The 13,379-nt window shown below is 37.7% G+C and overlaps 1 protein-coding gene across 1 annotated transcript in view; it reads left to right on the forward strand.

Annotated features, from left to right (window-relative positions):
* LOC149547610 (alpha-soluble NSF attachment protein 2-like) overlaps positions 1 to 13,379 on the forward strand; it is a 128,603-nt gene that overhangs the window by 84,527 nt on the left and 30,697 nt on the right. The window contains exons 5-6 of the mRNA XM_089791720.1: positions 1,431 to 1,510; positions 1,797 to 1,948. Coding sequence (XP_089647846.1) covers positions 1,431 to 1,510; positions 1,797 to 1,948 — 232 coding nt within the window. The remainder of the gene's footprint in view (positions 1 to 1,430; positions 1,511 to 1,796; positions 1,949 to 13,379) is intronic.

Here is a 13,379-nt window from a genome sequence, read left to right on the forward strand (position 1 = left end):
AACTTGTCCCCCTGTTTCGCCGTCCCCCCGTCCCCCAAGGTGGTGTAACTATGCAGAATTGTGAACACACATACAATATACAATCAAAGGACACATTGTTGCATTAATGGAGACTAGCATTCAGTTTGCATTTGTTTTATTTAGTTTCTTTTGTCTAATCAGGATATAGTGCTTATTTAATGCTTTTGAGTTGCTGAAAGCATAGTTCAGTGTACATAGGTATAAGTTTAAACCATGGGCTCCACTATGAATGCTGGGGTGCAGAACTTATAAAGTATATAATACAACCAACATTTTTGGTCAGTTGTGTAATGAGTCCGCTGCACATGACCTTGTTGGTTGTGAACATGGAATCCTAGTTATGAATTAGTGAATTGTTATGCCATTATTGTGTACAAATTTCTTTAGTCTTAGAAAGTGCTTAATATATAGCAGTATCCATCTAATGACAGCCTTTTTTCGAGATTTTTGTGTGCAATAATGTCTGGTAGTGTTTTACCCGAAGATGGTTTCAGTTACATGGCTATGAGTATGAGTTGATGTTGGTTAAGTATTACTCTGCAATAAATATATGCTTTTGTCATTTAACCTTTTTAGCCCATTATGAGAATTCAATTCATTTCATTGATGGCATTAACCATTGCTTTCTTGATTCCATTTGTAGGATTCTGGGTAGGGAATCGATATATTGTTAATATGTACATCCTCTTGCAAGTGAAGAGTTCATGTTTCCCTTCCGGGATTCACCCATTCTAGTATAGGGAAGAAGGCAGCACTTAATCATTTATATGACAGGAATTGTTGAGCATGTGACTGATCATTACATGTGTTCCCAGAGCAGGGATAATCCTCTCATGGTTTCTCTTGTAGGTTTTTACTTATGCGAGTGACAGTTATTTAATCCAACGCATCCATTTGAGTGACATTTTAATCTGACAGGAGGAATATTTTGGAGGGGAATGCATCTCATCCAAGTGAGAGTTTTTTAATTGCTGTTATTTACTGACGACAACATTCTCATTGCCATTGAGGTTGTCTTTTATGCTTTGACTATTGTTCAAATCCCCTAAATGATGTTTTGGCTCATCATTGTGTAGCTTATACATGGGAGACTCTATTTTAGTTCTAATTAAAGGTTCTCAATTGTGGAATTCAGTAATTGAGAAAACTAGTGTTCATTTCCATCAAAAACATGTTGCTGTGTTTAATTTCTTATATCAGGCTTGATGGATTGCACAGAGAAGAATTATGTTTCATATTTTTCTTTAGTCTACAACCAAGTGCTTAATCTCCTTTGTGTTATGTTATTTTCTCTTATGCTGTGTGCTATAATTTCTCTTTAGGTTATATTAGATCGTGGGAATGCTAGGTGTCATTTATTTTTGTTGGATCTAGGAAGTGGTCCTGATTTACCATTTAATGTTGTGCAGAGGCTGTTAGGTGCCTAGGTTTGGCAATTAATCTCTTCATGGAAATAGGAAGATTGTCAATGGCTGCAAAACACTGCAAGGTAATTCAATGTTTGAAGTGGGTGTAGGATAATGTTATAACCTAATCTTTTCAGGTTGGCAATGCTTGACTGTGAACTAGTTAAGGATTCTTATTTGTATGATTATATGTTTGATATGTTGTCAAAACTACAAACTTCTTGGTCGATGTATATAGGCATTCATTGCAGGAGCTGAATGGTCATTTTGTGAATATCTATCTCTATGATGATCAGATTTTGGAAAAATGTACTTATTTATTTTAGTTTTGGATCTTTTATTGAAATTCAATCATATTATTTTCTGCAGGAGATTGGTGAAATATACGAGTCCGAAGAAAACTTGGAATTGGCTCTGGAATATTTCGAGCGAGCTGCAGAGCTCTTTCGTGGTGAAGAAGTTGCTAGTACAGCTAATCAGTGCCAACTTAAAGTTGCACAGTTTGCAGCCCAGCTTGAGCAGTAAGTTAATATGAAAGGAAATATTTGGAAAGTTTTTTGGGATTACATATTTTCACCTTTGGGCTATCAAACAACCACAAGGCGGAGGCTACATTTATTTAGTTATTGTTGTGGGTTTTGAACCTGATTACTTCTTTATAATTAGTTTGAAAAATAGCCAATATTTTAAGTTCTGAAATCAAGCTGACCATAGAAATATGCACAACTAAATTTAAGTCTGATGTTTTGTGTCTTACTATTGAACCCATCATCAGGGAACATCATCAATCGCTATTAGAACCAAGAAATGTGGCTTATTTTCCATAGATAGTAAGAAAAGGGTGGGGAATTGTTGGCTGCGGTAACTCCTAGTATACTTAAGAACTACACTAGCCAATTAAGATATCGATTACTTGATTGATTAATTAAATAATTACCAAAGTTCCACCAAGTTTCTTGATGAAGAGACAGGGAGACAGGTTTTGGAGACGGGGGAACGAGGTCCTAAGTTTGAGGATAGTGAGGTGGGTGGTGGTGGGGGGGCGGTACTGAAATACGTATAGTACTTGAGAAAACAGTTTAAAAAATATGCATAACTGTATAAGCTTGAGGAATAATTAAAGCTTAAACTCTTTGCAATTATTGCATTGAACTAGTAGTAGTTTTCGAGGGTTAAAGTCAAAATATGGACATTTGGAATGAGAATTTTCAAAATCTCATAATCATTATTCATAAATACAATCAGCACTGATCAATGTTCAATGTTCAAATGACAAGTTTTTTTGTTGTTGTAAATAATAGATAGTGATACTATGGCTCATGACTTATGAGTCAAAGGATGATGATGTGATGCCTCTAATCTTCCCCAACTATGAGCTTCCTATCAATCTCCTTATCATTGGAACTGCTAGATCCCACGTGCTCAAGCTTATCTATACCAATGCTAACTAGTCTTGTCTGTATGGCATCATCATTGATTTGTGCTGGCTCTTCTAGCTCTACATCCCATTTGGTTACTAGACACTTATTGGCAAGTATGTTGTGGTGAATGAGATGGAAGGTACTATGTAACAGAGAAACTAGAAACTTGGGACAACAAATAAATGACTAGAGTAGTAATCAAAGATCTAGGCAGATGCAAAGTCCACCACAATTTGGGCTCTTCCCATGACATATTCTCCAAATCTATCTTCGATAGCATATTTGGAGGATTTACGCCGTGGGAATGTATTATTAGGAATTCCTTATTGATGACGCCTCGGGTGCTCCTTAAAAGGCTGCTCCTATTGAGAACAAATTGTCTTGTAGCCTCGAGGAACATTACTTTGGTTTTACTAGGAAGATGATAATCTTCGGAATATTTTCGATGCTATTGGGTGTTATGTATCTAAGAATCTTGGACTTTGCTTTGCATGCTGAGATTCTTATTTGAGAAGCCGATATGTTTTTCCTATTTTTAGTGTAGCTTTTTGTAAGTGTGCAAACATGTTTGAATGTGTGAAATCAATAGTCAAAGTTTGTTGTGGGTTTGAGATGATTGGAATGTTGTGTGAGTAGTGGAATTAATGGGTTGTACATGTTTTCTATTGCGTTCAATGGATAGCTTACATGTTTATTAGTAAACTTGGAGATTATCGACGAATGAGATAGAGCTTTTGGAAAATAAAATAAAAATTAAATGACAAACATTCATTTTGGGTGAGTTGTAAATGCATTAAAGGTAGCGTTTGGAATTTAGGTGGCAAACTAGCTATTGCAGTCAACATTGTAGTGGTCCAAACAAAGGGAAGGTGACTAACATCTGAGGAGTGGGAGTCAAAAATATTCAATAGTGCAACACAAGGTTTCAAATGGTGTTTGTAGTGACACAAATGTGAAAGTATTGCAAGGGTTTGATTAAATGAATTGGTGCATTTCACAGTAAAGTGACATGACTCATAATTGATCCTGTTGGTGACAATATTTGAACTGTCTTTGATTCGTAGAGATCCTTGCATGGAGGTGCACTGAGAATTGAATTCCGTTTGAAGACATGAGTAATTGGGAAATAAGTTGCAATTGCAAGTGGCCTTTTCAATTGCAAAGTCATTGTATGCAATCAAATTGCAGGTCAAGTACTTTAGGACTTGTAGTTTGGATGAGTCAAAGGTAGTTAGGGAATAGGTCAAATTTTGTTGGGTTTCTCCCACCTTTCTCTCTCAGTTCCTCACCTATATATAGGAGGGAGTCTCATTGCGATTTATATCTTTTGGCAAGATGATAAAACTCTGCCAGTTTGTATATGCACTCTTAAGTCTTTGAGCGATGACATGACATTTTCTTGAGTGATTGTAAGTTTTTGTGCTTTGTTCAAGAGGAATTTGGACTCAATTTTGCAGACTTTGAGGTGCTTCTAAAGTCTTAGATTAATATAGGACATTCAAGCAAGGGAATAGCTTGTAGACTTTGTGCTACTTTGTTCCCTTTGTTGGTGCATGTAGGGTGAAATATTTGTTGGAGACTTTGAGCTGCACATATGTTTCATTCTTATTCTCAAAATCTCATCAGGAGCCATAAAGACTTTGAGCTTTCATGAGTTTTTTGGTTACATAAAATGCTGGTATGCCAAAGATTAATCTTATGTCTAATCTTCTACTTATTGGAATTATTGCTTTAATAGAGACTTTGTAAGTGAATAATGCTACTACTTTAATATTGAATTGTAATAGTAACATCTATTCTAAAATAAGAGAATAGGATGAATGTCTCGTCCTGATTTAGCTTAGAGTAAATAGTAGTCAAGTGTTTTGTTGATTCCAACAGCAATAAGATGGGGAGCCTTCTGTGAGAAGTAGGAGAGACTGTGTCTCACATGTTGTGGTTGGAACCATTGTCTTGCAGTTGATCCAAAAAATTGTCGGTTACAAAACATCCACAATTTTGTAAGTTGTGGTCACAGTGACGTACAAAATTTCCCCCCAACATAATTCTAGCAAACCTTTCCACATGCCACTTCGGGTTCATTACATAGGTAGACATGTGAAGGGGAGTGTTGAGCTTCTCCCACTTATGATGATGATCTGGCTGAGTATGCTTAGTGAAGACTTTCCATGTGAGACCCTTTCACACAACAACCTTCATTTGATCAATCATAGAATCAATGCCCTCATACACCTCTCCAAGTGAAGGTGCATTAGAATTCCCATGTCCAATAACTCTGAAGATTGTAGTAGTGATGGAGAGAACATATTTGGCATCAACCCAAAAGGCATCATTTTTCACCACCTCCTTCATGCTTGACCCTTGTTGTGTTTTTGACATAGGATACTAGACCATTAATTGCAATGCCTCTTGTGATTCAAGTATCCTCTCCAAGAGAATAAAATATGATGAATACTGAGTCACTATAGTTTTCGTGGATTCCTTCTTTGAGAAGGACCTAAAGAGTGCATGTGAAGTGGTGGCTATTATTCACATCTTCAGCGTCATCGACAATTGTTTTGATCTAGCCGATTTTTCCCATGTTCTTGATTACATTATTCATAACATGCACACAACAAGGAGTCCACTAAATAATTCTATAGATTGCCTCAATTAACTTCCTTGCATCTTTGCACATGGGCTGCATCTATCACTACGTGAACCACATTATGTGATGTAACCTCCTCTATAACATCCTTGAGGATGTGGAACTGAAAATAATCATCCTTGCTATGCCTTGAATAATTAGTAGCCCAAAGGAAATAAGGGCACATTACAAGCGTAACCATGATATTTGTAAGTGGACAATGCCTAATGTCCATCCACCCATCCATGATTATGTTGCATTCACTTGTGACGTAAGTTCTCTTCATATTTTCCATCACATTATTAATTTTGGAATAGTTTAGATGCAATATTGTTGTCCTCAATTCACCTCAACTTGTGGTGCATATGTTAGTTCTACCCTTTTTATCTGTCACAACTTCCTTATAATAAGGAGAGGGAGCTACATGGAATGGAATTCCATTGGCAAAGAAGAATATGCCAATGGCATCATTTGCCTTATCCTTTTTATGCACATTGAATAAACTGACAATGATAGTGAAGATGGAATGACCAGCTTATGTTTTTGCATAGGTTTTGCTGCTTGTGAGTTTTTTCACACCATTGTCCTATTTCACATGGGGACCCCCTCTTCAACTAGGTAGCATTTTGAGGTCTTCAAGGTCATTAAAGTCTTAGGCAAGGCTGAGAGGCAAGTCAGTTTTAGATGTTATTCAAAGCCTTGTCGTGGGAATCAAGTTTCAACACTTAGTTTTTCACATCAGCCAGTCAGTGGAGCCCTAGAGGGGCTTGATTTCTACCCTCCTCTTGGGGCTTCAAACCCAAGAGACTCCTCACTTCCATTGTTCAATCATGGTCTCCATCTTTGTAGAAAATGAATACATTAGGGTTAGAATTTCTAGGGCAAGGATGGACAATTAAAAAATTGCAAAATTATAGTCAAGCATGGGTGTTTGAGCTTGAGATGGCTCCAAGTTTCTCCCCATGCTTGTATGAGCCCAATTCCATCCAAATTTCCCCTCTAGCTTTGAGTGAGATAGAGAGCAAGGTGATCTCCAAGCTGAAGAAACCCCCAAGTTTTTGCACAAAGTTTTGAGGGATTTTGATGCAGGAGCATCTTGGGTGTAAGAGCAATCTTGTAGCAACCAAAAATATTTTATTTCATTAGTTTGAATAAGGGTTGTATTAATGTAGAGTTGTGTTGTGAGGTTTTCACACCATCGCCCCAAGTTTTTTAGGGACCTCCTTTTTTGGGCAAGCCTTGGCAATTTTCGTGGGTGTTGTAAGTCTTTGTTTGCCTTAGTGAATTTTCAGAGTTGTCCAGAGGTTTTGAATTGACAATTTTACACCTTGGACGTCTTTGGGCCAGGAAGGGATTTGGTTTGTTTTCATCTGGTGTGAAACTTGATTTTCTGGAACATGTAATTTTGTCCTTAGGCCAAACAGAATTCAACAACAACATTTTTTTCGATGGTTAAAATGATATTTGGCAGGATAAAACTGCAAATTTTGGACATTGACGGATTTTTTTTGAAAATTTGATATAATTGTACAAGCTTGAGCATTTTCAAAATGAATTTGTTAGATTTAGTTGTTTGGAAATCTTGAAATTTTTAGGTGAAAAGAAATTTTGATAGTGAAATTGGATTTAGAGTTTGAATTTCGAGTGCCAGGAAAAGGATTTATTTTGTTAAAAAATTAAAATTGTATACCAAAAAATTGAAATTGGATTGAAGTGTGAAATTTGATAAAGTCGATATTAAATTTTGCCTAGAAGGGGATTTCAAAAATTTAAAAGGAAGTGAAATTAAAATTAAAATCATATTTTTGGGCTGAGTGTTTGTAATTTGGAAATTTAATTTGCCCCCCTTTGTGTGTTAAATTCAATGTATTTTAAGGCCTAAGAGGTGTGAAATTCAAGGTACATTATTGGGTCCACAATGGGGAAGGTTTAAAGCTATAGGCCTACATGACATTTTTTTAAAATTTCAATTTTAGGGATTATGGTAATTTCGGATTTGGCTAATTTAAACCCCTTATTTAATTTTATTTCCCTACAATGCAGGTAGGCCCTATTCAAGGAGGCAAAAGTTTGGTATAAGAAGAGGCCCCTCTTCATTTCTCATTCCAACTTCTTTCATTCTGTGAAACAACGAATTTGTTTGGAGGGGGAGCATGGTTGATTGTGAGGTCTGATTTTCTGATTTTTGGCAGCAATTTTCTGCCCTAGCTGGGCGAATTTTTGAGGCAGCAATTCTGATCTTTAAGGGGCAATTTTCTGCCCTAGTTGGCCGAAATTTGCAGTATGGCAGAGTTTTAAAGTGCAGACTCAAATTTGCAGTAGAGGTGCAATTTTGAGGGCAGAATTTTGGAGGTTGGCAGTTTTTGCTTGGGGGGATTGTGATTTCTTCCTAGGGCAATATTCTTCTGCCCTAGCTGGGTGATTTTGAAGGTCTGAAATTGGTTAAAGGGCAGCAAGGTTGTCTTGAAAAGTTTGATTTTTGTAGAGCTGGGCGAATTTCACAATGGGGCAGAATTTGCATGAGATTTGATTTTGCATATTAGAAAATTTTCAAGAGAGACAAGGTTGGTGAATTCTAATTTTCGCTAGAGATTCCTTATTTGCAAGGAGGACTGAATTTTCTGAGATCAGATCTGAACTTGAAGAAGACCCGATTGTTGGTAGAAGACAAATTTAAGGTAAGATTCTCATTCATTTTTAGAGGTGAAGATTGGTTTTAAAGGCGGATTTTATTCCTTGTTCTTGCTTGATTTGTTTCCCTTATCTTCTTCTTGCACTATTCATCCACCACTTCATCATCTCCATTGATAGGTTGAAGTTGGGAGATATAAATGTAGAGTTCATGATAGGAAACTTGGAGAGGCAGAAATAAGCTAGACCACCCTAGGATTGAAGTTGGGAGATATAAGTGTAGTCCATCCTAAGGTAACGAAGAGGCAAAAATAAGTGGTAGTCCCACCCCTAGGATTGAAGTTTGGAGATTGATTAGTGTAGAGATAGGATTTGGAGAGGTATAAATACGCTAGATTACATCTATAGAGAAAAGTTTGGAGATTGATAAGCGTAGTCCATATCATTTAGAACGAAGAGGCAGAAATAAGTGTTTAGGATGGTGGATGTTAGTGCAAGTAAAAACCCATAGGGAACGAATACCAAAAAAGACAAGGAAGACATGATGCCAAAAACCACCTTCTCAAAAGTGAGGTGAGTAAGTGACACCAACAATCGACATAGTGAACATGGTACAGTTGAAAGGCATGACAGTGGTAATGATGAATTAGGTGGCCAACTTCTTTCAGGATAATTAGGATGCTTATTTCATTCATCTAAGACAAAATTGGTTACTCGAAGGCAAGAAGGGAGTTACCAGGCTGTCAAAGCTCACTCGGTCAGATTTCAAGTCAGAGTATGGCGACCTTATCGTGCTTCTTAGCCGGATCATGGGCATGGCTCAAGGTATGCAATTTGAGATCTGGATGAACTATTTTATTGATGAAATTGAAAATGGAAAGAGAAAATTTGATTGGGCTAGAATTATAAGTGAAAATTTAGAGTTGCAACTTAGGACAGTGCAAAATCAAAAGCAATTTTATATAGGTCCTACCTCTTTTATTTGATTTAGAGGCAGTGGAAATTGAAAAGTGAATCTCAAGGAAGAGTAAATTTCAAGGAAGAGCAAATTTGGAGGAAGTGATTTGAAAATATTTGAGGTTAGGCAAGGCTTGGCTATTTATGTAAATCAAATTCGAATAGGAAGGTTAGAAAAGACTAGGAAGGTTAAGGAAGGCAAGGATAATGAAGGAGGAAAGCAAGATGAAAGGTTGAAAGAGGTCAAGTTTGATTTCAAGGTGGTGGCCAAGAGCAAGACTCTCAAATTGCAAGGAGGTTCACGTCTGGGCAAGCCACCGAGGCCAAGGAAAGATTACCCCAAGTGCATGGAGACCTCACCCTTTCAAGGTCAGGACATCAGGTACAAGCAAGTTCAAGCGGTGATGAGAAAGTTTCTAAGGACGAGTTCAAGGACCCAAGGCTTCACCTCATCTCAAAGATTAAATAAATTTATAAGATAAGGTTGATGAGGTGGCAATTTCTTGTGCATGCAATCAATCATACCAAGTGTCCTATGTTCACATTGGCTGACAAATTATTGTGATTTTCTCATTGGCCCACGAAGTTGGTGCCCTCATGTAATTGGTTGAATGATGGTAATCCTAATTAGGATTTGTAAGGTTTAATCTTGCCCTTGATTTTGCCTCTTAATCTTGGCCACTCGTAATTTTGAGCCTCTATATAAGGCCATTTGCTCTCATTTGTAAAGGGTTGAAGAAAATTGTTGCTTAAGATAATACCAAAATTGCTTCTCTATCATTGTTGTGTCTTGCATGGTGATTAAGAGCACTTGGTGTTATTGCATGATTTCTACTTCCAATAGTTAAAGTTAAATTTCATTGAAGTTGTTAAAGTAGATTTCTTTTCAAGAAAGTTGTTAAGAGTAAGAATAGATGGATAGTTGCATGGTGATATTAGTGGATGTTTGATAGGGATCCATAAACTAGGCCACTATCATCCTAGTGGCTTGTTAGGAAGCCTTGCGTGGTAATCTAGACTTTTTTTTCCTTGAACCATTGCATCTATGGAGGTAGAGCCACTAGTAAGCTTTCATCAGATTTGATCCCTGTCCATTTGCTAATCTTTCCATTCATAGGAGTAGAAGTAAAGCAAGGAGTAGTTTAGTAGTTGGAGTTCATTCAAGAAGAAAGTTAGAAAATCAGAGCATTGGTGGAGATACCCTCCATCATCACCATCAACATCATTTGGCGCTAGTATACATTGCAAAGGTAGATTCATCACCATCATAGCAAAAGACCAAGTTATCTTTGAATGAATAACATAAGCCCAACTACGTGACTAACCAACAAATCACATTAATATAACTGAGTTAGTATCCACAAGTGTAAGGAACCTTGGAGTTTTTCCCATGTTCTTCATGAATATTCTCTTTTCAAAAGAGGGTTGAGTGTTTGGTATTATATATCAAGTATTCAATTCCTACATATTATGTAGTGGTACAAAACTGACATTAACAAGTTTCCATCTCAGGAGGCTTGCTACTTAGTAAGTCAGTCATACGAGCTCGGAATATCCTAATTTCAAAAGTGGATGTTCATCTGGGATATACTAGCCTACCACTTGAGGCTTAGTGCCATATCATGCGTATTCATGGATTTATTGCAGATTTTTGGTGTGCAATTTTGGTATAAAAACTTTAGGCTCACCATTAAAGGCCTAAATGTGCCCAGATGAGGCCTGAAAACTCAATGGATGGGCACTTGCGTGGTTTTGAGCCTATAGATTAGAAGCTAAGGTTTCTGAAAAGTGGTTATAATAGCCAATCAGAGCAACGGTTCAAGAGTTATGGCCTTCCGAAGTTGTGCCGACCAAAACTTATAAAATAAATGTCAAAAATGTATTTGGTTGACTGTATATGTATTGTTAGGGTCTATCGGCCCTAGGTATTAAGTTTGAGTGTCTAGAACCTTCCCAGGTGGCATAAAGTTTACTATTCAAGAAATGCTTGAACATTGTCTAGGACAGCTTGGGGTGATAGTTCGCAGCTTTGTCTTGCAGATTATTGTATTGAAGGCGCCCATGTGGGTTAGCATATTGTAATTTTGAATTTTGTAATTCCCCATTTGCGGCAATAATAAGAAGCCCATGTTTTGTTCTTGCAAATTGCTCTTATTTCTTTGTTTCTGTTATGTGTTTATGGTATTAAGGGGAGCACCATTCATCATGTGGTATTAGAACTGGAGTTCTTGAGTGCGTAGACAGATTGTCGATTGTGAGGCAGTTTACACCAGGGCCATGATTTGGGCTGAGCGTGTAGACAGATCGCCGATTGTGAGGTAGTTTGCACTAGGGTTTCAACAGAAGTACGAAGATGCCTCCACAAAGAGAGCGTGGAGGGAGAGCTGTAGGTGTTACACTTGAGGGTTTTAGAGCCCTCCAAAGACAGATGCAAGCATTGGAAGAAGAAATGCGCAGAGGAATAAACCTTGTTGTAAAAGATGAAAGCAAGGATGAGGATTAAGAAGAAGAAAATGCTGAAGTAGAGGCAATTCTAAACCCAGAGGAGGAGAGGCTTTTTAAGGCCATCTCCAAGATTGGAAAAAGACCTAAGTTTGAGGTTCCCACATTTTCAGGAAATCTTAGCCTAGAAGAGCTGATTGATTAGATCAATGAATTAGAGGAATAATTTGAGTATGAAGATATCGAGGATCCTAATAGGGTCAAGTTTGCGAAGGAAAAACTAAAGCGGCATGCGAAGATCTGATGGTAGGAGATTTAGTTGAAGCGAAATAGAAGAGGAAAGGACAAAATCACTAGATGGGACTAGATGATAGCTAAATTGAAGAGACAATTCATTCCCGTGGATTATGAGCTGGATCTACTAAATAAAATGCAAGTGTTGAAGCATGCGGGAAGATCTGTTCAAGAGTATACTGAAAAGTTCTACCGAGTTCTCATTAGAACTAGCTATGCAGAAGCTAACAAGGAGAAAGTTGCCTGTTACCTTAATGGGTTGAGGCCAAGCTTTCAGGAGTTGAGTCTGGTTCAAATGACTAGTATTGAGGAGGTATACTGGTTTAATAACAGGAATAGTGGAAGAGGTCGTGATGGAAGATCTGATGGATGATCTTACGGAGGCCAAAATGATGACCAAAAGAACAAGGATGAGGTGAGCAGTAGTCAGGACCAAAGAGGGAACAATTCCAATTGTTTCTATGATCAAAACAATAGAGATCAAAGAGGAAGAGGCAGAGGACAAAGATCTGGGAGGCTTCCAAGGGAAATTTTTTTGCTTTGGAGAAGAAGGGCATAGAGAATTTGAGTGTTCCCAATGCCAAGGAAAGATAGATCGGAGAGCAGAAGGCCAGGCCAGAGTTGCACATGTTGATGAAGATGTCAGGTCATCACATTTTGAAGATGTTGAAAGAGGAGAAGTCCTAGTTAACATAAGAGTCTTGCTGAGTGGTGAGAATGAACTTGATCAAAGAAGGAACTTGTTTCGCACAAGGTGCAGATGTGAAGATAAGTTTTTTGATGCGATCATTGATGGTGGAAGTACTGACAATTTGGTGTCAAGAAATGATGGTCCCAAAGTTGAAGTTGAAGAGGTAGAAACACTTGCGCCCATACTGTATTGCTTTGGTGCAAGATGACCACAAGTTCATGTTCAGCGAGCAATGGTCAGTAAAGTTCAAGATTGGAAGCTACCAAGATAAGGTGTCGTGTGATATCATACCTATGTACATATGCCATATGTTGCTGGGTAAGCCGTGGTTGTTTGACAGGCATGCTGTACATGATGGGCGAGTAAATAACTACACTCTGACAAATGATGGAATGAACCATAAGTTGAAGCCATTGAAGGAGAAAGAAGAAAAAGTTATGTAGTGCTGCCAGAATATGTTTTGTTGATGGGAAGGAGTTTCTCCAAGGTATGGAGCATAAGCATATGTGTTTTGTTGTAATCCCAAAAGATGGTAAAGAAGTAGAGGAGGTACCTGCATAAGTTGTAGATTTGTTGGGAGAGTTTCCTGATAGTGTCAGATAATTTACCTGATGGATTACCCCTAGTAAGGAAGATCAGTCATCAGATGGATTTGATTCCAGGAGCTAGTTTGTCAAACAAGGCAGTGCATAGAATGACACTAACAAAAAGTGAAGAACAAACGAGTGCATGAGTTGTTGCAGAAGGGGTTGATTTGGGAGAGTTAGAGTCCATGTGATGTGCCAACAATATTAGCACCAAAGAAGAATGGAGGATGGAGTATGTGCACAGATTCTCGCACTATCAACAAGATCACAATCAAGTACAGATTTCCATTGCCAAGGATGGAT

Source organism: Cupressus sempervirens, chromosome 7, assembly GCF_028749045.1.
Source record: "Cupressus sempervirens isolate cs-2001-9-10 chromosome 7, ASM2874904v1, whole genome shotgun sequence".
NCBI lineage: Eukaryota > Viridiplantae > Streptophyta > Pinopsida > Cupressales > Cupressaceae > Cupressus > Cupressus sempervirens.